This window comes from Hoplias malabaricus, chromosome 1, assembly GCF_029633855.1.
Source record: "Hoplias malabaricus isolate fHopMal1 chromosome 1, fHopMal1.hap1, whole genome shotgun sequence".
NCBI classification, from domain to species: Eukaryota; Metazoa; Chordata; class Actinopteri; order Characiformes; family Erythrinidae; genus Hoplias; species Hoplias malabaricus.
This window is the reverse complement of record NC_089800.1, coordinates 41,181,611-41,205,084: the sequence shown is the minus strand read 5'-3', so window position 1 is coordinate 41,205,084 and position 23,474 is coordinate 41,181,611. Positions and strand designations below refer to the sequence as shown.

General features: G+C 41.3%; 1 protein-coding gene across 1 annotated transcript in view; it reads right to left on the bottom strand.

Annotated features, from left to right (window-relative positions):
• zbtb16b (zinc finger and BTB domain containing 16b) overlaps nt 1-23,202 on the bottom strand; it is a 74,864-nt gene extending 51,662 nt beyond the window's left edge. Inside the window, exons 1-2 of the mRNA XM_066662602.1 lie at nt 23,064-23,202; nt 20,082-21,388 (exon numbers count right to left, since the gene is read on the bottom strand). Of these exons, the coding sequence (XP_066518699.1) occupies nt 20,082-21,307 (1,226 nt within the window). The 5' untranslated portion in view covers nt 21,308-21,388; nt 23,064-23,202. The remainder of the gene's footprint in view (nt 1-20,081; nt 21,389-23,063) is intronic.
• Between the last annotated feature and the right edge of the window lie 272 nt (nt 23,203-23,474).

Genomic DNA, 23,474 nt, shown 5'->3' with positions numbered 1-23,474 from the left:
CAGACACTTATGAATTATGTTAACAATTGCAGGCCTAACACTAATTTGCTTTGATTGGCTACAATGAGTACAGTCAGCTACATAATACATGGTTTAAGTGCGTAATGTAATGTATTGCAGAAGTCAGGTACCACCCTTTGTTTCTTGCTTATCTAGTCAAAACAGCCATTAAATGCATGTTATACATTTTACACATGACATTTTAGAGGAGATCAGATATATGATAATACACTTGCATAAGGAAGAGTAAAGTCAAAACAAAGAATGTGGGAAAAAAAGTCTGATCCACCAGCACAATACACACTAACACTTCACCACAACGTCAGTATCAGTGCAGTGCTGTGAATGAGCCACCTGCTCTGTGGTGGCCTTGTGCACTGGTCTTGACCAGTGAAGAACAGGATATTACAAAAGAAAGTATGCAGAGCAACAGGCGGGTTACAGTTTGTAATTAGAAATACAAAATGCTCCTGTGTGGTCAGTTTAACTGAGAAAATAGATACAAGAATGTCCTTTGCACTTTTTGGCTGATTGTGTATATATTATCATTTTCCAAAATAATACATACATGTCAACTTTTGTCGTTTTTTTGCTAACTACACCATTTAAACACCACAGCTGTCCTTCACACTGTGTAAAAACTTCAGGATGAATGATCTGATAAAAATGCTCCAGAATTTCTTGGAATTAAATCTTTTTTACATTGACTTCCACTGAAAGGAAAGTTTATTTTTCCTTCTCCTGTCAAGTTGCTATTTTTGGAGAAACAGGTGATATATCGTTTTCTGTTAAAAGTGTGCTCTACTTTTGTCCTGATGCATTTTGACTGGAAAGGAAATGAATAAAACATGGCCTCTGACTTTTGCCCTTGTACATGCTCTAATTTCTTAAAGGCTTAAATAGAACTCTTCAGCTAGGGTTAATGAAAATACTGAAACTGCTGGAGCACAGTGAGGCTTCCGAGAGAAGGCTAACAGGTAACGTAAGAGTGAAATAGAACGAAACTGCATTGTGGTTAATGAGCTCACCGCAAACCGCAACATTTACAAATGACTTTTCCATGAAGCGTTCTCAGCCTGATACTCCAGCCTTTTAAAGCGTAGGAAATGGAGCGTCAACACTCGCCGTAATCAGCAGAACAGCAAATTGAGACTCAAATTTCCTTGTAATTTAGCATGTTTACAGTAGATCTCTGGGTAATTGGCTCCTTGTTGCAAAACTCAGAGCGAAATGCACTGATGTCTCCAGGGAGGGAGGTGCTTTGTAGGCAAAATGAAGCATACTTTGAACTAATTCTAATGAAAGCACCCATAACATTGTGATGTTTCTCTTCGGTTCTCCTCGTGGTGTCTGTATGCACTGTTAGAGATTGCAAAGGCTACACAATTTAGGCTCATTTGATCACTTCTAGGACTCTGACCTCTCCATATAAACTATCAGACAAAAAAAATATTCCAGAAAGGCAGTTTGATGCTGCCTGGCATATACATGCACTCTTGTGGGGAACTGGAACAAACATAAGGCACAGACACATGTCCCTTGAAGACTACCTCCGCAGCCTAATAAAGTATTTACCATCCAGACAGAGTGACCTTATGGTTGGAGAGAAAACACTTACGAGCAAAGATTTATCAAAAATTAAACACAGGCTTCGGGAGTGGGTACACAGAGAACCTGGACAAATATGTACGGTCCATTTTGGTGCTTCAGAAACATCATCAAGCTTGAATGGGAGACCGACATTTCCCCATCCTCTAATCTGGCCTGGGTTTTTTTTTTTTTTTTTTTTTTGGTAGTTGTTGTTCTAAATATTTGCTTTGAATCAAAAGTGTTTAATGCCGCTGAATTTTCCTGGCAGTATGGTCTGTTTATCTGAGTCATGCTGTACATATCAATGACTTGCCGCCCTCCCCCCCACCTCCTCCTCATCCCTCCACCAGCCCTTTCATATGAATTCCAGCCACACACCCAGACACACTGCAGGAGCGTGCGGCGCATATACGAGCAGCAGCCTGCACCCCAGCTCAGCCGTAACCTTTATTCCTGCCATAGAGCCCTTAATTATTACTGCCCTACAATCAGCGCCCTGGCCCAGCAGCACACACACACGCACAGCGCACACAGGAACGTGACAAAAATCTCCTTGCTTTCTCAACAGGAACCCTTCTTCTGACAATGACAAAAAGGATTCACAGCAATTAGCAACAACCCATTACACATAATGGAGTGCAATCTCCTAAATTACATGACATCCAGTTTGGGGAACACTTGACTCTCAAAAAATAAAGGTTCCTAAATTTGAATTGCATTAATGGTCCTAGGACATATTTACTGGTCCATGCCCTACCACCAAATGTCATCTTTGCTCCCAGGTTGGACAGGCTGTAAAGAATGCTAGCTACGATCCCTTTGAACCTAATGAGAAATGCAGCACTCAGATCTCGCCAAAATACTTAAAAAGAGCAGATACTGGCTTTAAAAGATCAGCATCAGATAGAGGTTTAGATCTAGATAATATTTCATGCTGGTGTTTGAATATTTCAGTATTGTTCTCCAGAAAATCCCTGATTAGCGATGTAATGTTATTCCAGGTAAATTCACTGGCATTTTCAACCTGTTTAATTTGGATTAGTTTCAATAACACAGTTCTGAACCTTGTGCAGTCTTGCATCAGAATAACACATCTGTAAGCAGAGCATGGAGAAACCTTTACACAATGTGGAGGTCAATCTCATTTACAAAAATGTCGTATTCGCTCTATAGTGCATCCTCCATTTTGTATTAGTGTCCAGAAAACATAGTGGACAATTTTAGTACACTCAAACAATGCCAAAATGCCATGCAAAGATTAGTGTACGATCCATGTACACTAAATTAAACATATTTGGGCTTGAAATCTACCATTTCCCAGCAACAACAGCAGCAACATTTTACCTTCATTCATTTGGTTTCATTGGACCACTTATAAAACCAGCTTCTGCAATAATCAGAGAGTGTGGACCGATATTTCGACTTGTGGGAAAATGTTGATTCATATTATTTAAATGTGCACGTCACACTCAGCACCCCTGGTTAATACTTAAAGAGAAGTATTTCAGTCTACCTTGCTAGTCCTAATATAACACTGCCACATCAAAACATAACGCAGGGGCCTCTTGACCAAGCGGCTCAATTTCACGAGTTGGGAATTGGAGCGTGTTGCTTTTTTGTTTCATTTATTTCATTTAATTACACCATTTCATCTTTTTTTCATTCCACTCATTTGATTTTGCAGGACCATCAGTGAGCGTGGAGCAATATTATTACTTAATTATTGTCATGTGATTAAAAGGCTGATTTAAAAGAGGTGTGATCCACTAAAGTGCACCATGCAAACGAATGGTCGATTGTGAACGATGCGTCCACCTGTTATAGTGGATAGCAGATACTTATAATCCAACCACATCAGGTAGTGCCCAAAATAGTTCACTACCCTCCTGAATTCAGTTGCCAATAATAGTGCACTATATAGTAAATAATGTAGGGAATAGTGAATAAGAAGATATTTCAGATATTTTGCCTATTTGCCTTTTGTTACTGTGGACTAGAGAGATGTTCCTTTTAATCTCATGATCCCTTTCAGCAGAGGAAAGGTTCCAAAGACAATGGCATAAAATTATCACTTTCTTTATTTTCCTTAAGGGCCATTTGTATAATTAGTAATTGTCATCAAAGTCGAAAGAATCTCTTCATGCAGGCACTCACTATTGACACATTCTATTCTTTTGGGGACCAAGAGGTTTTTGTTCTATGGCACCTCTCATAAAACTGCACTCTGGGGTGCTGACATGATCTGAATATATTGTAATGATTGGTTCAAGTCATGTGGGTCGTAGCTGGAATATGTTTTCTAGTCATGTATACGTATGTGTGTATGTGTGTGGCAAAGCAGATCTCGATCCAGGAACATCTGCTGTGTCATCCCTCCCAGCAGCCTCAACACAGGAGTCTGAAGCAGTTAGTCAATGTGAACCCTGTGACCCATAAACAATCTCCACTCAAGTGCAGAAAGAGCCCAGCCGAGCCGCCCCAGCAGCCAGACGCTCAAATAAAACAACAACAACAAAAAGTGCAGTGCTCAATCCAGGGGTGCGCTTAAGCTAAAGACACCTAATGCTGGAGGATGGCTGATCAAAGAGGCTGAAAAATACCTGCTGAACAGCATCCCGTGAAGAAATCAATAACATTTCTCCACTGCTTTCCTATGACAGCAGCTGCTGTGATGGGGGGGAAAAACTAAACCTATGAAGACATTAAAGCTCGTGACAGCTAAGCAAACCTTTGGAGTGAGGGTCCTGCTGTAGACCCATGAGCGCTGCTAACAAAAAAAATACATTTAACTAAAATAAATAAATAAATAAATCAATAAAATCCATTGGTGGGAGAAAACCGATCTTATAATACAAGTGGCGCCGGCCATTCGTTCAATCATGTGGTGGAAAAAAACAATTCCGGCTGGATTGAGAAAAACAAATGTGAAAAGATAATGGTCCATTAGTCTCTACGGGCCTGTGTGTTACACATTCCCATTAAAATGCAGACATTAAAATGTCGACTTTCTCTAAAGAGACAAATCGCGGAGCTGTCTGCTGGAGACAGGGCCGAGTGCTTGTGTTTTCTGGAGTGGGCCACTGGAAGTGGCTTTGATTAATGGCAGGCCGAGCCTGAGCTGCTGGAGCACCTTCCCCACCGAGAGAGCAATTCAGGAACTGATGTGTGCTGAGGGATACTAGAGCACCACTGAATTACCAATGAGCGAGCCTGAAGAGAGGCATTTCCCACAATGGGGACAGAAACGCTGGAAACATGAATGAAGCCACCACTGACCTTGTTGCTGCAAGTTGTACACAGCAAACAACATGCTGCATAAAGAGGAATAAGGCCCCTCTCATTAGGTCAGAGAAATCTCAGTAGATGTTAGCCCCTAAAAGCATGAAACCCCTCACGCTGGGCTGTTGAGTGTGCTATTGAACCAATTCGCCTCATATAAATAATGGGTTTTGGGTTGCTGCCTCAGTCTAGTATAACATTCTCTAAAGAGCGATGAGCATAGAGTTAAATCGGTCTGACACAGCACAATCATTCATTCATCATCTGTAACAGCTTCATCCTGTTCACAGCCACAGTGGGTCCCTATGTAGAACCATTGGGTGCAAGGCAGAATACATGTGAACACCAGTCATCACACTCACACCTACTGACAAAATCACACAGCCACTGCACCTATCAACATGTGTTTTTGGACTACTGAAGGAAACAGGAGCACCTGGAGGAAACCCACACAGACGCAGGGAGAATACATCAAACTCTTCACAGACAGTGCTCCCTATTTTTAACTTTGAGTGAAATATTAGGTGTAAAAATGAAAGCATTTTTGTGTAACGTACAGTTTTAAATGAAAATTCAAACATTCAAATGACATTTGTCATTTTAATGAAAATAAATGTATAAAAAAGTATAAATACTCCAAGTTCATGACTGCTAACATGGAAATCACCATCTTAAAATCATCTAAACCAAAATCACATCTACCTTTGAATTTAATATTATCCTCAAGAACAGAACAAATTGATTCACATGCTTTGGCAGCGCTTTTCCCTTGAAGGAACTCATAACAAATCCAGTGACTAATTCGTCTTTTTCACCATAAAGCATCAGCCCTATCATCATAATGTCACTGGTTTCATAGCCATGGCTAATTTCCACCTGCGCAGAGTGAGGGCATGCATGTGCAGCCTCTGAGACTCGTGACTTTTCAAATCGCTATTAATGTATCATCAGGCAGCTCAAAGCGCTGGGAGGAGAACACTAACTGCCAGTGCTGTTACATGAGCAAAAAGATGCTCTTCAAAGTTATCATTAAAGAACTTCTTTAAAATGACACTCCGCAGTGCAAATTGAGCTATAGTAAAAAACCATAAGCTGCTTTCTGTGCCATTACTGTTAGATCAATCATACGATCAATAATGCAGAAGGCAACACACTACAAAACGGAACAGCAAGGATACAGTGGTCTTATTTGGACTTAAATTAATTTTAAAAATTAGTCTGGATAGAGCTTGTATCTAAAGTCATCAATAACCAGTTTGCCTCCACATTTCCAAGAGCAGTTTCCTGGATGATGTTGTCCTCTCCAACAGAGGCCTGTTGGGCAGCACTAGAGATTCTCCTGCAGTTTATCTCTGTGCTAGATGCTCAGTGACCTGAAGGCATTGTGAGAGTGAGACCAGTTTCATAATGACACTACTGAGCACTCCCACACAGAGAAAAACCCACTGAGGGTCTGTGCAATCTTCAGGGTATATTGTAGCTGCTCTTTCGCAATTTCTCAGAATGCCCTTCCCAAGACTTCAAATGTCAGGTTGGGCTGACAAGAGTGGACAGGTCAGATATGTGTCTGACTCTATTACTAGTTTATCATGATTATTTTACCACCACTGCAATAAAACCTAATCTGGAATGTATCTGAATAGCTAAATATATTTGTTTTTTTATTTTTCCCTTTACATAAAATCGAGATTCCACTGATCCAACACTGAGCATATGCTATAGATGCTAATTTTAGTAGGGAAATAAACATGTTCTCAATATTTTAAGTCACAATAGTTCCAAATCATGATGTTCATTTTAACAGAGCCTTTATATTGACATGGGTTAAATGTCTCTTAGTATGGCCTTGTGTAATCCACGTTCCATGTAGAAGAAAGCTATACATGAACATATACCCCACCTACAGGTATAGTAAGTGATCTGCTAGGCCTCTGAGCCACAAACACTCACAAAAGAACAACCTCTGTTCAAAGAAATACAAAAATATACAGAACCACACAATAAATCTAAATCTTTGCACATTTTGGAGTGTTAAATTAGAAGTCTGTGTCAATTTAGAGGTTTAGATCCTCATTCTCAATGACAAACATGGGCTAGAGGGCTATAAATCCACCCACCTTCAGACTTTGAAACTGCACACCAGTGTTTTCTGAAGTGATGGAGTGGTGTTTTTGTGATACATAACAATTAGCTATCAGCTGTACCTTAACTTACTAATATTCTCATGGCTGAACGCTATCAAACCCTCACTGAACATTTCCAAGATCTGGTTTAAAGCCTTCACAGAAGAGCAGAGGCTATTACTGCTGTAAAGGGAGACAGACTCCATTTTAATAGTCTTCAGTTCAAAAGAAATGTGGGATTAAACAGTTGCTCAAAAACAGTATGAAGTTCCAGGGTCAGAGAAGAGCATTAAAAAACCATAGTCATTCAGGTAGGGTAAATATCCTGAGAGAATATTCTTTTCTAAAGAAAACATTTCAAACACCTCTGAATTGATTTGGGAATAACCTCAATAACTGCAGCCACCGTGACCCACCTCTGCTCAGTGCTGTAGCCGAGGGTGTGGACATTTATGGCATTCTTGTGTTCTGCCAGGTGACCCTCGAGTGTCCAATATAAAATCTGCCACATTCAGTTCTGTTTCATATCCAACAAAAGCTGGGGGTTTTCACAGCTGTCTCCATAAACATCCTCCCAAAGCAGAAAGATCTGATGAGGTAAGGGCACACTGAAGCCCAACGAATTTTTTTCTGGGACCTGTCTCGAGAGTTCTTGGTAATATGTCAATAAAATCAATAGAGATTAACTGTTTCAGGACCCAGATCTAGCAATGAGTGTGTATGCTTTATAGAAACCATGTAAACCATGGTATTCATACTCATATTGTACCCCGAGAGCTACTGATATAAATATATATATAGTTCAAGCATGCACTTGAATATTTATGTATTTATATTCAGTGTACACACATCTATTCAGGCTTCTATTGAATACATCCATTAATACGCAGTGCGGGGGCTTTAGGTTCCACCTGTAGCAAGCTGAGAGGCAGTGAAAGTGCTGGCACACAACACACAGGGCTATAAGATCACTACACAGAGAGTTAGCTCAGGGAGCTGGCCTTCAGCCACCACTCTAACTTTACATTCAGGGGAAAGGGGAATAATGAAAGAAAAAAATATATATATAGATAGATAGATAGATAGATAGATAGATAGATAGCAGTGTGCTCTTTTTTTTTTTTTTTGCTATAGCCAAATTTTTTGGACACCTTCTCAAGGTGAGGGGCTGTATACCCACCCACTAACACACCACCCATATGTCTGTCACTTCAGAGAATGATATACCACCCAAATAACAAAAAAGTATGCATAGCAACAGATGGACAACTGCCTTTAACTGTAGAACAACAAAGTGCACCTGTGCGATAAATAGAGACGATGCAATAAACCATGAGTATGGAACATAGGAGGTGGCTTTAATGCTGTGGCTGATCAGCGTACAGTGTCTGAATATCTCTTAGGGTGGGGATTGCATAGTAGAAATAGCAAATACACAGTTATGTATTAGTGACAGCAGTTTGTCATTTCAGCCTGGAGCTCAGAGTGAACAAACAGGTCCCCATCCTATACAAAGAATCACACACACACTCAAGCACACAAAGGAGGGTCTGAACACACACACACACACAAAAAGTGAAGAATGAGGAGGAGAAGAAAAAAAAACACCCGAGGAGGGCCAGGGGTCAGTGGTTTGACCTAGGCCTAAAGGAGTTGACCTGTAAAGCTGAGATAAGGCCTGAAAGCATCCTGTGTGTGACTGATAGTATGCTCCAGGGGGGACAAAGACATACAGAAAGACTTAAAGTCTTGACCAACAGGATTCCTGAGCTTCTTATAGTCGACAGAGGTTTAAAGATCATTCAGTTGCCATAGTCTCTGGACAGGCAGGGGCCAAACTACTAATGAAGCGTGACAAAGCAAATCCTCCCCCTCCGCCGTCTCTTTCAAAGCACATCTTTTTTACCAAACTGGTTATCCATTAATGACTTTCTGCTGATTTCACAGTTTCACATACTCTTTGGCCCAGTCTCGAACACCAATTCTATTCATAATACTATATAAAGTGGAGGACTAAATGTCATGAGGATGCAAAATTCAGAGACCACCCGTCACCCAGCAACAAGATATAACTACAGGCCTTCAGCATGTCCACCATTTGCTTTAAATACAGAGTCCATTTGTTTCATAAGACTTCAGGTTTTTTAGGTTTCAAAGGAGTCTGCGTGGATACTTTTCCAGTATTCAGAATTCAGTCTTCAATGTTGGTTGTGTTTTCTACTTCTCAAGACCCAACTCATACCAAATATGTTTTTTGCTTTTAGGTCTGGGCTCTGGGGACACCAGCAGCTTGTTGGTTTGGTGTGGGTACTACTTCTTTTTTATCTATTTCCTTTCCTCAGTAACAAACTCTTGACATCTTGTCATATATATTTAATTTTACTTTCTAGTGTTGGAAACTCCAGTTTTTCAAGTAGTTTCCTTCAACTTATTGCTTCCTCATGCAGAAGAATCCATTTACTTAGTGGCCATATTAATGCAGATGAAATCAATGTAGTGTAATCTGAAAGCACACTGACCTGGGTATAAATATGAATGAAATACATTGTCAATGCTGCCAATAAATTCGTTTACTTCACTCATCAAAAACGATACATCTGAAAAAATTATTAGTCAACATGCTCAGCGCACATAAAAAAAACAATATATATATATGGTTGGATAGGAGACTCATCTGCATAGTACAGGTTCTTGTGATATCAGTAGAACAATGAACAAAAAATACACTTTGTAGTGCTATTACTTTATCAATGACCCATTGTTACACAGTTAACCAGCTATGAATTTCAGTGTGTACTGCATTCAATTAGGGGAGAAGCTTCCCATAATCTTCCAAAACCTGAGATAAAATGATGTATCTGTATTTATTTATCCATCAGCTAATGTCCTGGTGCAGAGTGTGCTGTTCCAGGGCACAGAGCGAGAAGTTGAGTAAACAATAGAATGAAAAGAAAGCAACAGTTGAGAAGACAATAGAGGACCTCGGCAGCCCCTCGGGGCACTAAGGACACCGGTATGTTTTCCCTGCTTACACAATGACCAGCAGCAACTGGGAAAACAGCTTCCATTAAGCTGCATAATCAGGTTTGAAAATAAACAGACGCTTTCCAACATAAAGGTGCCAAAACGGGTTCTAAGTCCAAGAGGCTCGTTTTAAGATGTGACAATTCTGATGAAAACCACCATGTCAACTGTTCCGTAACTCACACTAATCTAGTGCACAGTTCAGGTTCTTATGAGCTCAGTATAACAAAGCCCAGTGCAGAACAACAGAATATTTCTATCTGGTAAAATCATTAGTTGTAGTTTTAGTTGCTGGCTGCATTTTCAGGTTCTCGTGACCCCAGGTAATCCTAATTAAGACTTACTGAGACACCTCTCTGCAACCACCACTCAACAAAAAATATCAAGTGTGTCTTACTGATCTTTGTGCTCACATGTGATGGAAAAATATATTTCAAATGATTATTATGGCTTCTAGTGCCTAGCGCTACCACTAAATTGGACACGTACAGAAGATTTAATATATCAAAAAATGCATTCTTGTCACTCTGTATTTCCAGTATTAACATTAACTCCTTCCCCTATTTTCTATGACATTTAGTTCTTTTATTAGATCCACTGGCCATGTTGGTGCAGTCCATCTGTTGCTCTGCATATTTTCTTAACCTTCTATAATGATGCCCCTTAATGATCAGGACCACCATAGAGCAGGTATGAGTTGGGTGGTGGATCACTCTCAGTGCCAATGCTGACATAGTGGTGGTGTATTAGTGTGTTACGCTGGTACAAGTGGCTCAGACTCAGAAGTGCTGCTTGAGTTTTTTTTAAACCTGCATCCATTGCCTGTCCACTCTATGCTAAAATGCTACAAATAAAAAAATATCAAAATAACCTCTACAGCCATACTGTAGAGTTGTTACCGAATATGGACCTTTTTAAAGTAAAGCTAGACTTTTCTGATCAATGTTACAGTGCATGTGGAAACCTGTGTAATTTGTTAATGAAGCCCCAGTGTCTGAAAATCTAAAAATAATCTAATAATAATAAATAAATCATTGCTAGGCTTTGTCTGATCAGGACATGAATGAAGTCCATTATTGTTATTATTATTATTATTATTATTATATTTTAGTTTCCAAGAAGACAAGTACATATTCCTGACTTCAGGTCAGAAACTTGTGGAATGTAGTGTTGATGACTGATAGACAGAGAAAACACTGTGTTCATGTCCCCATGCACAAAATAAGGTATTTTAGAACAACACAGGGTACAATTCACGCAATTGTATTTAACTACACGCTTCCTGTAAAGACGATTAATCATTCAGACCTAGCATTCAGGAACTTATTTTTAAGAGAGTGACCTTAATGTACCTTTTTCAACAAATCACTGCACAAATCACTGAAGTAAACACTCTCTCTCTCTCTCTCTCTCTCTCTCTCTCTCTCTCTCTCTCTCTCTCTCTCTCTCTCTCTCTCTCTCTCTCCATGACAACAGATGTAATTAGAGGCTCTTTAAGCAGAAGGCAGTGGAGGGCTCCAGGATTTCCCTCTTGTAAGGATTCCTGAGCTCTTCAGCTGTGCTCCCAGAAGCCCCTGCACACGCTCCACTCATCCGCACTGCTGCCCACCGTGTGCTGCATTAAACCAACTGAGCCGAGAGTAGAACCCTGCAGATCCACCACAGGGCACTAACCACAGGCATAACAGGAATAACACCACACAATGCACCCTTACGTTTACACCAGCTTTGTTTGAGTCTAACTCATTAACATTCACAAACCTAAAGACAGTGGTTGCACTACGGTTGCATCTAGCAGGCCCCGGTCTAGGGGTGGGCAATATAACAATAAATAATATCACAGTATTTAAATGAGCCAAATAATACCAAATACAAAATAATCAAGTAAAAGTAACTATTTTCTTGACTCCACTGAGATAAAGAATCATATTACTTTGTATTCCTTAATAAAGCAGGTACACTTTAAAATGGGGGGAGCAATATTAAAAATAGGGTAAGTACAAAGTCTCTGACACCTCCAGATCACCAAGTGTCAGTATAATGGCTGCATCATAATCCGCAGAAGAATCACTGGAGAAAATAACTGACTGATCCTTTAAAGAGGCTTTCCAGATACACAATGGCCATCACACGTCTAATTATTTGAGTAATTTTAACCTAGTCATACAATAAAATACTTTTTTTAAAATTTGATTTATTGTAATTTTATTTCAATATTCATTTTTATTATTATAATGTTATAATCATGGTGGTTTTATTCTTTCTATTCATGTTGTGTCCTCACTTTTATTTCTTAAATTTATTCCTTAACTGTAAAGTACTTTGAGATACTTTTACATAAAAAAGTGATCTGTAAAAAAAACTTATTATAATTATTAGCATTATCACAATATAAACACAATCTTTCATAATATTTACTTTTTCTGAGATTCAATAAGCTGACACTAACAAAAACATGCCCCAATAGTGTCTCATTTTAAATCACTATCATTCATTCATTTACTGTCTGTAAGCGCTTATCCAGTTCAGGGTCATGCTGAGTTCCGGAGCCTACCTGGAATCACTGGGTGCAAGGCAGGACCACACTCTGGAGGGGGCACCAGTCCTTCACAGGGCGACAGACACTCACGGACTCTTTTGAGTGTTGAGTTTGTTTTTGGACTGTGAGAGGAAACAGGTGCACCTGGAGGAAACCCATCCAGACACAGGGAGAACACACCAAACTGCTCACAGACAGTCACTTGGAGCGGGACTCGAACCCACAACCTCCAGGTCCCTGGAGCTGTGTGACAGTGACACTACCTACTGTGCCACCCTTAAACACTATCAACCTTATGTAAATGCAGTTGAGCAGCCAATAGGCAGTTGCTTTGAAATGCCATATAGTAACAGAATATATTTCGTAGGATGTGGTCACTGAAATTTAAGGTATAGCCACATTAAGATTTTAATTACTGGTAAATATTCAGACTCCTTTAAACCGCACTAGACTTACGAGACACTTACTCACTTTCTGAATATTTGAAGAAGAGTTCACTGCCGTTTTGCAAGTTGAACTTTACGAGTTTGAGTTCCCTTGAGAAATGGGGCAAAAGGTGAGCTGCTGTAAGTACTGGAGCTCCTGAGCCTGACCACTGTGACCTGACCCTCCTAGGCCTCAAAGGCTTTCACAAGCACTCTGCATCAGACGTCAGATGAGGTTAAACATCCGTTCTTGTTCAGCAGTCAGGAGTTGATGGGTTAAATCGTCTAGCAGTTGTTCACTCTGTGAACTGCCACTCGTCTCACATCTCAGGGGGGCTGGGTTCACGACAGGCTTCAGAGTCCAAATCAAGATATGGGCTCATAGTGCCTCAGTGCCTGGCGCTGGGAACTCATGAGCATCACGACAGTTTCCATAAGATCAAAACATAAAGAGGCCTGTGCTATTTATGAATGCCACATAACTAATAGCATATTGTCCAGTTCAACATTTGACAAGGACTTCAAGAAGAAGTGTCCAATACGATGAGAAATTTATATATAAGGACATAAGGAAAACTGACAGACTTTTGGATTTTTAAACAGAGAGCAGCATCGTTCCAGCATGACTGAATTCAATGCAGAGCACTATGAAAAAAGAAGAAGAAAATAAATAAATAAATAAATAAATAAATAAAAACCCAACTGATGGTGTACCACTCAATGCTTCTGTGGCATTTTGTACTTTTGCACAAAGAGTTGCATAATATCTCCTGTTTTTATTTTATACCGTAGCATTCAATATTTCCTCCCTGTTGGCTCAGACAGAGTTGAGACAGTACACGGTAGGTCACAGGTCACATTGCTGGAGCAGTGGCGCTCTTGGTCAGAGAAACGAATTCGCATGTTGAAGTTTACCAAAGTTGAAGTTTGGCAAATCTTCATAGGAGAAATTTATTCGCCACGGAGGTTGTCTATTCTAACTTCACCTGTTCCTGGAAATCTCATTGAAATGAAAGGAATTTCATGAGAAAATTCACAGACTTCAAACCTGGTGTGACCAGGGCAACTTTGAACATGTGGGTGGGGAGAAAACCCAAAAAACAAAACAACAAAAAAAAACCTTTCCAGTTTCTTTATCTTAGGAAAACTACAAGTTCATTGCATAATGTAAGATTTAAACAATGACTACCTACACATCTAAACTCTAATATCTCAACATGTAAACTGACACAAGAACAAAACACCAGTAGAAGCAAAACGGGCACAAATCATGACAAAATTCTAGCCAGTGATGCTCTGGCTGGCTGCTCCCTCGTGGTCCTCACATCTGTTTTGTGTATGTATAGTGTGTCTGTGACAAAACAATTTCACATCAGCCATTTCATTTACAGTTCCAGCCCATCCCTCAGTCTGATCAGACACTTCTTAAAGCTGGTAAGTTTAGTAGTAATATTTGAATGGACAGAATTGTTTATGGCATGTTCCTTTACATTACAATAATGCACGCATTAGACTAAATTCCATGTACAGCCTTAAATGGACACATACTTTGAAAAATTGGAAAATTTATATAAGCAATAAAAATTGACACCTTTGTGGCTCTTCTGTTGTCAATGATTATTTCCTATTATTACCTGAATAATATACATATTTCATATTACACTATGAAAAAATAAGTGTTGCTTTTTATTAACTTTTAAAAGGTAACTGTGCAGATGGAAAAAAATGTATTTTGCTCCTTGAAATATAATTTGGCTTTTGGTTCATTTGTTCAAAGAATTTACTGAAGTTAACTTGAACAAAATAAAGCCAGTGGAAAAATCTTATCTGGAGCAACTCCCAGTTTACATCGTTTTACAGGTGTACACTGTAACATGCTTTGTCAGTTGAGCCTAAAAATGACTGCATGTGGTAGCAAGAAATTGCCCTAGGTTTATACAGGGACTGACTGAGACATTGCTGTGTGTGTTTGTATGTGTGTGTGTGTGTGTGTGTGTATGTATTTGAGTCAGGGAGGCCACGCTGGTGTCAGTGGGTTCAGTTGGCTTGTGGGAAGGCATGAATGAATGAATGAATGAGAGTGAGTATCAGGTATGCTGCAATCCACAGCACACGCAGGGCCTTTATTGGCATCAGGAGGAGGGAGAAGTCACTATCAGTCCATTGCAAACTCAAAGCCACACTGGGTTATCTGCCTCTGATAAATACACACACACACACACACCCACACACACACACACACACACACACACACACAGTTCTGTTTGACAGCCTGTCGTTACACTACATAACTATCTCTCCATTCCAAAACTGCCCGCATGTTGCAAGTAGTAACACAGCCTTTGAATCTTATCAGCCGCCAGTGTAATGAGTACCAAGCAGCAAATAAAGAGACTACACAAGTACTGAAAGCATGCATTATTAACCAGTTTATATTTAAGGTAGACGTTTATTATAGGTCAACGTTCATAAAGCTTTCATGAAAAACATACATGATATACCTATACAAACATCAGTAAAGTCTGTGAAACCCACTAAAGCAGCATTTATCATAACTGAAATTTGCTGGAACAAGATAGGAGATCTAGATGTTTATGTAGGTTATCAAGTCAGTTATCAGGAAAGGCTTATGTAGGTCTAGCTTTAGGAACAATGACCAACAGGTCAGATAAAGATGTTGGATGATTAGTCCAGGATCGTAAACGCCACAACAATTCATTCCAAAGAGATTGGATGGAGTGCCATCACTCCAAAGAATCATTAGAATCACTTTATTGGCCACTGTGCTTGCACACAGAGGAATTTGTTCTCTGCATTTAACCCAATCCATGCAGTGAAAGACACATTTACACACTAATGAACACTAGGGGGCAGTGAGCACATATGCCCGGAGCAGTGGGCAGCCCTAGCTACAGCGCCTGGGGAGCAGTTGGGGGTTAGGTATCTTGCTCAAGGGCACTTCAGTCATGACCTGCTGGCTTTGGGGATGGAATCGGCAACAGTTCCATAACCACTCAGCCATGGCTGCCCCGAACACATTCGCGTTGTTCACTACCCAGTGCTGAGGAGCTTTTGACCCCTGCATATGCAGCTGGGTCCAGGGTTGCCAATTCTGCATTATACTTTTCTACAGGGATAGATTACACACGTTTTGTTCAAAACAGAACATAAGAAACAGTGTCCACAATGGGTTCACCTTCAAATTATTTATTCTAATTTGTATCTTCATGTTTTTCATTCATTCATTATCTGTAACCTCTTATCCAATTCAGGGTCGCGGTGGGTCCAGAGCCTACCTGGAATCATTGGGCGCAAGGTGGGAATACACCCTGGAGGGGGCGCCAGTCCTTCACAGGGCAACACAGACACACACACACACACACACACACACATTCATTCATTCACACCTACGGACACTTTGGAGTCGCCAATCCACCTACCAACGTGTGTTTTTGGACTGTGGGAGAAAACCGGAGCACCCGGAGGAAACCCACGCAGACACGGGGAGAACACACCAACTCCTCACAGACAGTCACTGGAGCTGTGTGACAGCAACACTACCTGCTGCGCCACCGTGCCGCCCTCTTCATGTTTTTATGTTTTTTTATTTTTTATTTAATACATTTCATGCCTACAAACTTTCAGACACAGTGCCCTAACGTTCCTGACAGAGGCTTTGGAGGGAAGTGACAAGGAGATTAAGTTAGAACACCAGTTTTCCATTTCAGCTGTTAAACAGTCTTTAAACGACCTCCAAAGACAATATAATTAAAACATTTCATGCAAACAAGCAAACATAAATAAAGCTTGCCTTTCTGAGTATCCCCATCTTTTCAGAGCACCGTTTCTAAACTGTCAGTGTGTGTCAGACACTTTAGCGTGGGGACAGAGACAGATCCTGCCATTTTTTTTTCTGTCTGGACACGAACGTGCCGCAGCCAGCCGCCAGACTGCTCTGGGAACACGGCTCTATTGGACGAGCCACTCAGGAGCTGTCAAGTCTATTTTTCACACATCATAACTCACATTCTAAAGCCGCGTTATTGTGAGATTAAACCTAAATATATAGGACAGAATAAATCCAGAACAGCACAAGCTTTTAGAAAAAAAAAAAAAGGATTCTTCTGAATGGCAAGTGGAAATTACCTCGCTGATGTCTGGGGTAGACGTGTAAGAAATAACCTGTGAGAAGTAAACGTCACTCAAACGGCTGAGTTAAATGCAAGGGAAACGGGCCTCTAATGCGTCCAGCAGAGCCTGGGTCTCTGTGATGGATCACCAGCTGACAGAGTTTGGCTACTGGCTCTCAGAAGGGCTGAGTGGGGGTCAGGGTCAGTGGCACTAAACAGCTGGTGTTTCCTGCTGAAGAAGGTTTACCTCAAATCAGGATGCTAATAAGGGCTTCCAAGTGCTTCTCACTGGCTATTGCTTCTCTAATATGTGTGTGTGTGTGTGTGTGTGTGTGTGTGTGTGGGCATCAATCTCCAAAAAAGTAGTAGTGTATATGTAACTACATACACGACATACCCCCATGTTGGTAGATAATCATTTTAATTACTGAATTCGGCTACGTGTCTTCACTTGTGTGTGAAGAGCACAAGATAAAATGGTAGCATGCATTTAACCGCTTATCCAGTTCATTGTCACAGTGCGTCCGGAGCCTACCCGGAATCATTGGGACGGAAGACAGGAACACACCCTGGAGGGGGCGCCAGTCCTTCACAGGGCGACACACACTCACACGTTCACCCACACCTATGGACACTTTTGAGTCGCCAATCCACCTACTAATGTGTTTTTTTTTGGACTGCGGGAGGAAACTGGAGCACCCGGAGGAAACCTATACACACATACAATAACATTTTCCTTATAATTATCTGACGTTTATTTCGTAATTACAGCACAACATATCAATCACGTACTGAAAATATTTTTAATTGACAGCACTGTGCTTTTTTAACTAATTGTTCTTATGGCTGAATCTAAATACATCTTCATGGAAATGTTCCAACATCACGTGCAGCAGTAAAGAACAGAGGAAGCTGTTACCACGGCAAAGAGAGACCAATAATCAGTTCATATTTTCGCTTTCAGAAGTGTTGGACGAGCAAGTGTTCACAAGCTTTGGACAATGTACTACATATATATACCTGTTTAAATCAGGCCTGTTCAAAACTTTGCTGTACTGATACCACATATTGGTACACAACTGAGCCCTGGCTTATAGGATCAACTAGCGTACGAACTGTGGTCATAATTACACAGCCTCATTTCTAATAATTATAATATAACAATAATAATAACTAATATCTGTTTACACAGCACTTTCATTTCAGTTCCAAAACCTCAAAGGGCTTTATACAAAGACACGCCAAACTGGAGGATCAAAAGCCATGGTGTTGGTGAAACAACAGCACAATTATAGACAACAGCAGAACTCCCAACACATCAGCCATAACCTGTGGGTAATTTAAAGCTCCTGAATGTGTTAAAAGTTACATTTATGGTACAAGGGAAATCCCAACACAATTCATTCTGGGGTCTAAGGAAATGACCTTGAATCTCACATACATGATTAAACATGTCTTTAAAGCAACACTAGGCAAGATTTAGTATTTTTACTCCTGAGCTCCCCCTAGAGTTGCAGGGTGTAATTCACTTTTACAGCACTGTCCTGTAATCGAGGAGGAGGGAGAGTAAAGTGACTGTGCCCACAGTAGCACATAGTTCTACCGATCAGTGAAGAATCACAGTGGTTTGAAAGCTGTAATTTTAAGGTAAAATACTACTTGGCTTTCTTTAAATGCATTTGATCCCCATTCATATCAAAGTGTTCGGAACTGTCTCAAATGAAGCCACATTTGACCTACAGCACTTCGGAAAAAGATTATCCGACCCTGATCTTGAAATGTTGAGGGTCCAGTTTTAGAAATTCCTCACATTGCTTGTGAAAACAGACCTTCACTCAGGAGTGTCCATTGATTATATTTATACAAAAGGTAGATGGACACACTAATTAGGCAAGGTCAGAGATAAATCCACTAATTAGGCAAGGTCAGAGGTAGATGGTGTGCATCTCGTGTCTCAACCCATCTTCATAGCCTCAGTTCCAAATGAGTCACGTAGTCTCTAAGTAAAACTCTACAGATTCCGCAGCCATTTGAACCATATATCTGAGCTTTATTACGGCATCAATAATAAGTGCCCTGAGGAGGGATTTGAAACCACAACCCCAGGACACAGGAGCTGTGTGGCAAGGACCTTACGTGTAGCACCACCTTCACAGAAATGTATTACATGAAAGGGCTGTTAACACAAAGCCTGATTGCTAAGATCTTGTTTTACTATACTTTACAGCCCTCAGATCACTGATATGTAAAAAAAAATCCATTCATGGTCGAGAGCTCAGTGTAGTATGTGGTCAGGCAAAATTGTAGCCATTTGGTTCAGATTTTCATTTTCAAAATGACATAAAATATTAAATTAATATTTTGGATACCTATAAAATGAAATAAAAATAAATAAATAGACACATACAATGGTCATGACCGAGTAGCAAAAATCAGTAACTCTGCTTCCTATCACCACCATTGGAATTAAACATGAGTCTATAATAAGCTTATTTACCACCAAACCACACTTGGAATAACTTTGCTTTACATCTTGATCACTTAAAGGAACACTTTGTAAAATCTTTACCTTAAAATTACAGCTTCAGGATCATTGTGATTATTCACTGTCCTGTTATCGAGAGAACAGAATCTCTGTCATTGCTACTCTGGGCTCAGCACGGCAGAAACTGCACTATGTAACTTTCAGGTGAGGATAGGAAACGAATCTTCTCCCTTTCCCTCCACACTGATTTCAGTACAGTTTTGAATTACACTAAGTGGGAGCCCCAGGTGCTAAATAAATAAATAAATAAATAAATAAACAATAAATCGTATCTAGTGTTCCTTTACTTATGCAGAATGCCCTTTAAGAATGCCCTTTAAGACCATTTAATAAAACTGCAATAGGAAGAAGGGTTAAATCAGAAAAACCTATGTCTTCATGTTGTATCTTTGACACTACTGAATGAGTAAGCAGAGAGTGGCCCACCTGTGTTGCTCGGCAGTCTCACTGTCTGGCAGCTCCACGTCACACACACTGCAGCGCTCCTTGGGGCTCTGGGCCTCATGTTTGGCTGCTGCCGTGAAATCGCCCAGCTTACTGAAGAACTCTCTCTGAATGAAGCTCTGGTGGAAGAGCCCCCCGTAGGCACTGAAGTCCATGGACATGGCGAGAGTGGGCGGCATGTGCAACGAGGAGGGCACGGACACAGGCATGGGAAGCAGCCCCTCAGCTTTATGGCCGGCTGGCATGGAGTAAAGCGAGGCAAAATGTGACTCGGCCAGAGCGGCGACATTGGCCTGCGCCACTTGGCTGGCGTCTCTGTACGATTCGGGAGCACCGTCTGCGGAATGGAGCTCCCGAGCACTGGTGATGACACTGCCTCTCGTGGGGGTCCCTGGGGTGCCCCTGTGCTGCTTTGAATCGATGACCCCGTCTCCGTTTCTGGATGAGCTGACTTCGTGGCTGTACTCGTCGTCCACTTGCATCATCTCTGTCTTGATCTTGTCCAGCAACGGAGGAGAAGATCCTTGAGCTGGAGCCATCCCTTGTTGCATGGTGCCCTCTAGAAGAGACTGACCAATGCTCATGAGACTCTCCACAGCAGCCTTGGAGTGGCTGATGGTAGGAAGTCCTAGAGGTGCTGACACCGAAGGCTTCTTGTCCACCATGTTGACCAGGGCTAGCCTATGGCGTGCAGCAGAACCATAGCCTCCTTCTTGTATGGAATGCTTCTTGGAGATGAAGGCGCTCTTCAGGTACTTCATCCTGCGCTCGTCCTCGTCCTCAGCGCCGTTCTCATTCATGTTAATGTCTCTGTCGTTCTCCTCTGATGACTGGATGGTCTCCAGGATTTTCAAGCACTGCTCTTCCAGGTACTCGATCTCCAGGATCTCTGCGGCATACAGCAGGTCATCCAAGTCTTCTAGCTTGGCCTGAAGCGAGGAAGTGTAGGCATACTCCAGGATCTGCTGGAAGGTCTTTGGTGAGAGGAAATCCAAAGTGTAGTGCTGGCTGTTGCGGTGGAACAGGATCTCGAACATCTTGCTGACACAGGCCAGTACTGTCCTGTGGGCATGGAACTCCTGGCTGTCCACCATAATGACCACGTCGCACAGTGTCCCCGAGAGACGCATCTGGTTGGCCTTCTGCAGGAGGCTGGTGGGGTGGCCGGGGTTCTGGAGATGGATCACGCCCATTTTGGTCAAATCCATTACAGCAACACTGACCAAACCATCTCACGGCGGTTGCCCTTGCGCTTCTTCGTCTTCTCGTTGAAATCGCCGTCGTTCAGTCTGAAGGAAAGCAGTGGCACATGGCGTTAACCACTCTCATGCATCACAGAAGGTTAAGAACATTTGCAACCATCTACAGCCAACCAAATCACCTCATTAATCTCCGTCCCAGGCAGCGCCGAGAGTGTTATTTTTAAACCTACCTGGAATGAATGACATTCTGAGAAGTGCTAAGGGGACTTCTTGTTGTCAAGCAGCGCTCATAAAGCCAGCACATTCAGAGTTTACGTGCAATTATGCAACAGCACTGTTTACAAGGGCTGCTCGCCAGACGAAACCATACTAAACTAACAGCATTCAGTATGTGCTTCAAAGCAGTGAATGGAAGTCTTGCATTTGCTCTAAAAATGGTTAAAGGGGCAAAGGTCATTTAAGGTAACACAGCGTACATCATTTCTGACTGGACACCACGTGTTAACGCTCTCCTCAGGAGTCTGATATCGTTTAGCAGTGTAACTGGCATGATTTCCAAAAGGATTTCATAATCACATATTAGATTTCCAGTCACATGACTAACCCTGTGTATGTAAACACACTGGCTCACTCGAGTTCAGCAGGCTACAATAAAGTGAGCCCAGTGAAATAACGCCGGACTTGGACTGCACCTGGTTTTCAGAGACTCTTCTGGAAGAGGAACATTACACAAGTCATTTCAAAGATGAAACAATATCAGAGCCTTTAACACAGTCAGAAAAACAGAATGGAACCACTTTAAAATGAGACCACTGTAACCAGAGTTTGTAAATGTTTCATAATTAGTTTATTAAATCTTTATTATTGTTAGACAGCTGAACATTTTAAATACACTAGAAAGCAGCTGTAAAACTTAACCGAAAGATAGCAGTGACCTGTTGCTTGCCAGATAGTTAGCCCACATTCATTTTCACTGATACACTTCAGCTCTACTTTGGGTTCTGACTCAGCCTGCTTCTTTACACAGTAATATTGATCAGATATGTTAACTAGCATATGTTTTGGCACTAAGTAAAAATAATCCAGCGAATTTAAATACAACAGATCTCTGCACATTGGTGGAGCACAGGGAGATTAACATTTTGGGAAAACACAATAAAATATAAAATGGGCAACAACTTCTGCGCATACCACTTTTAACACATTTTCAATATGTTAAAATAAGCAAATAAACTGTCACGTTATTTTAAGGTATGTTAAAAACATCTTAATTTATTACTCACGTTATAACAGACTTACCATACACATCTTTATCGTTAATATTAGTTACATGAAAACAACGTTTGTAAAGCACATATAAACTGTTTATAAACTCTTTATAAACGAGTCTTTTTACAAAGTGGTACCCAATGAAAACCAAGGGCAGATAAGGCGACGGTCAGCTCACGTCGGTAAGAGCGTGCAGCACTGACTCCAGTGTCGGCGGCGGCAGCAGCAGCCCACCTGCCCGCGCGAGCGTGCACGAGCCGAGCGGCGGCGGCAACAGTTTGCCATTTGATGTGCGTCGATTGGAGCCACTTGCTCGCACGTGGGAATGAGATTGGGGGGAAAAATAACCGAGTCGTCAGAATATCAACAAGCGCTAGAGCCTCCTTCAAACCCGCTGCACTCTAAACCACGCTTTGCCTCGCGCTGCTCCAACTGCCGGAGAATCCAATAAAACACACACAGACATAAACACACGAGGCGCTCGGCGGTTTACCTGCGACCCACGCGCGATTCCGCTCCCTCGCTCCTGCTCTTCGTCTTGTTTTTCTGTTGTTGTTTTTGTTGTTGTTGTTGTTTTTAAGGCATCTGCGCGGCGCGCGACCTGCCGAGGATTCACAGAAAGCCGCTCCGCTCCGCGCGCGCTCTCCACTTTCACATATGCAAACGAGCGGCGCTGACGTCACGCCCTTGACTCACTGGGCTCTTGGAAGCGCGTGCGAGAGGGAGAGGCTGCTCTGTTCCGCTCCCGTTTGTTTTGGCTTTTCTCCACTATTTATCTTTTTTTTCTTCCTTTTTACACTTTCTAGTAGAATTAAAACTCCAAGGTTTCCTCAGGTTTTAATTTAATTTATGGAGTATTCCCGTTTCTCAAATCTTTTGAACAAAAATAAAACACCAAAACATC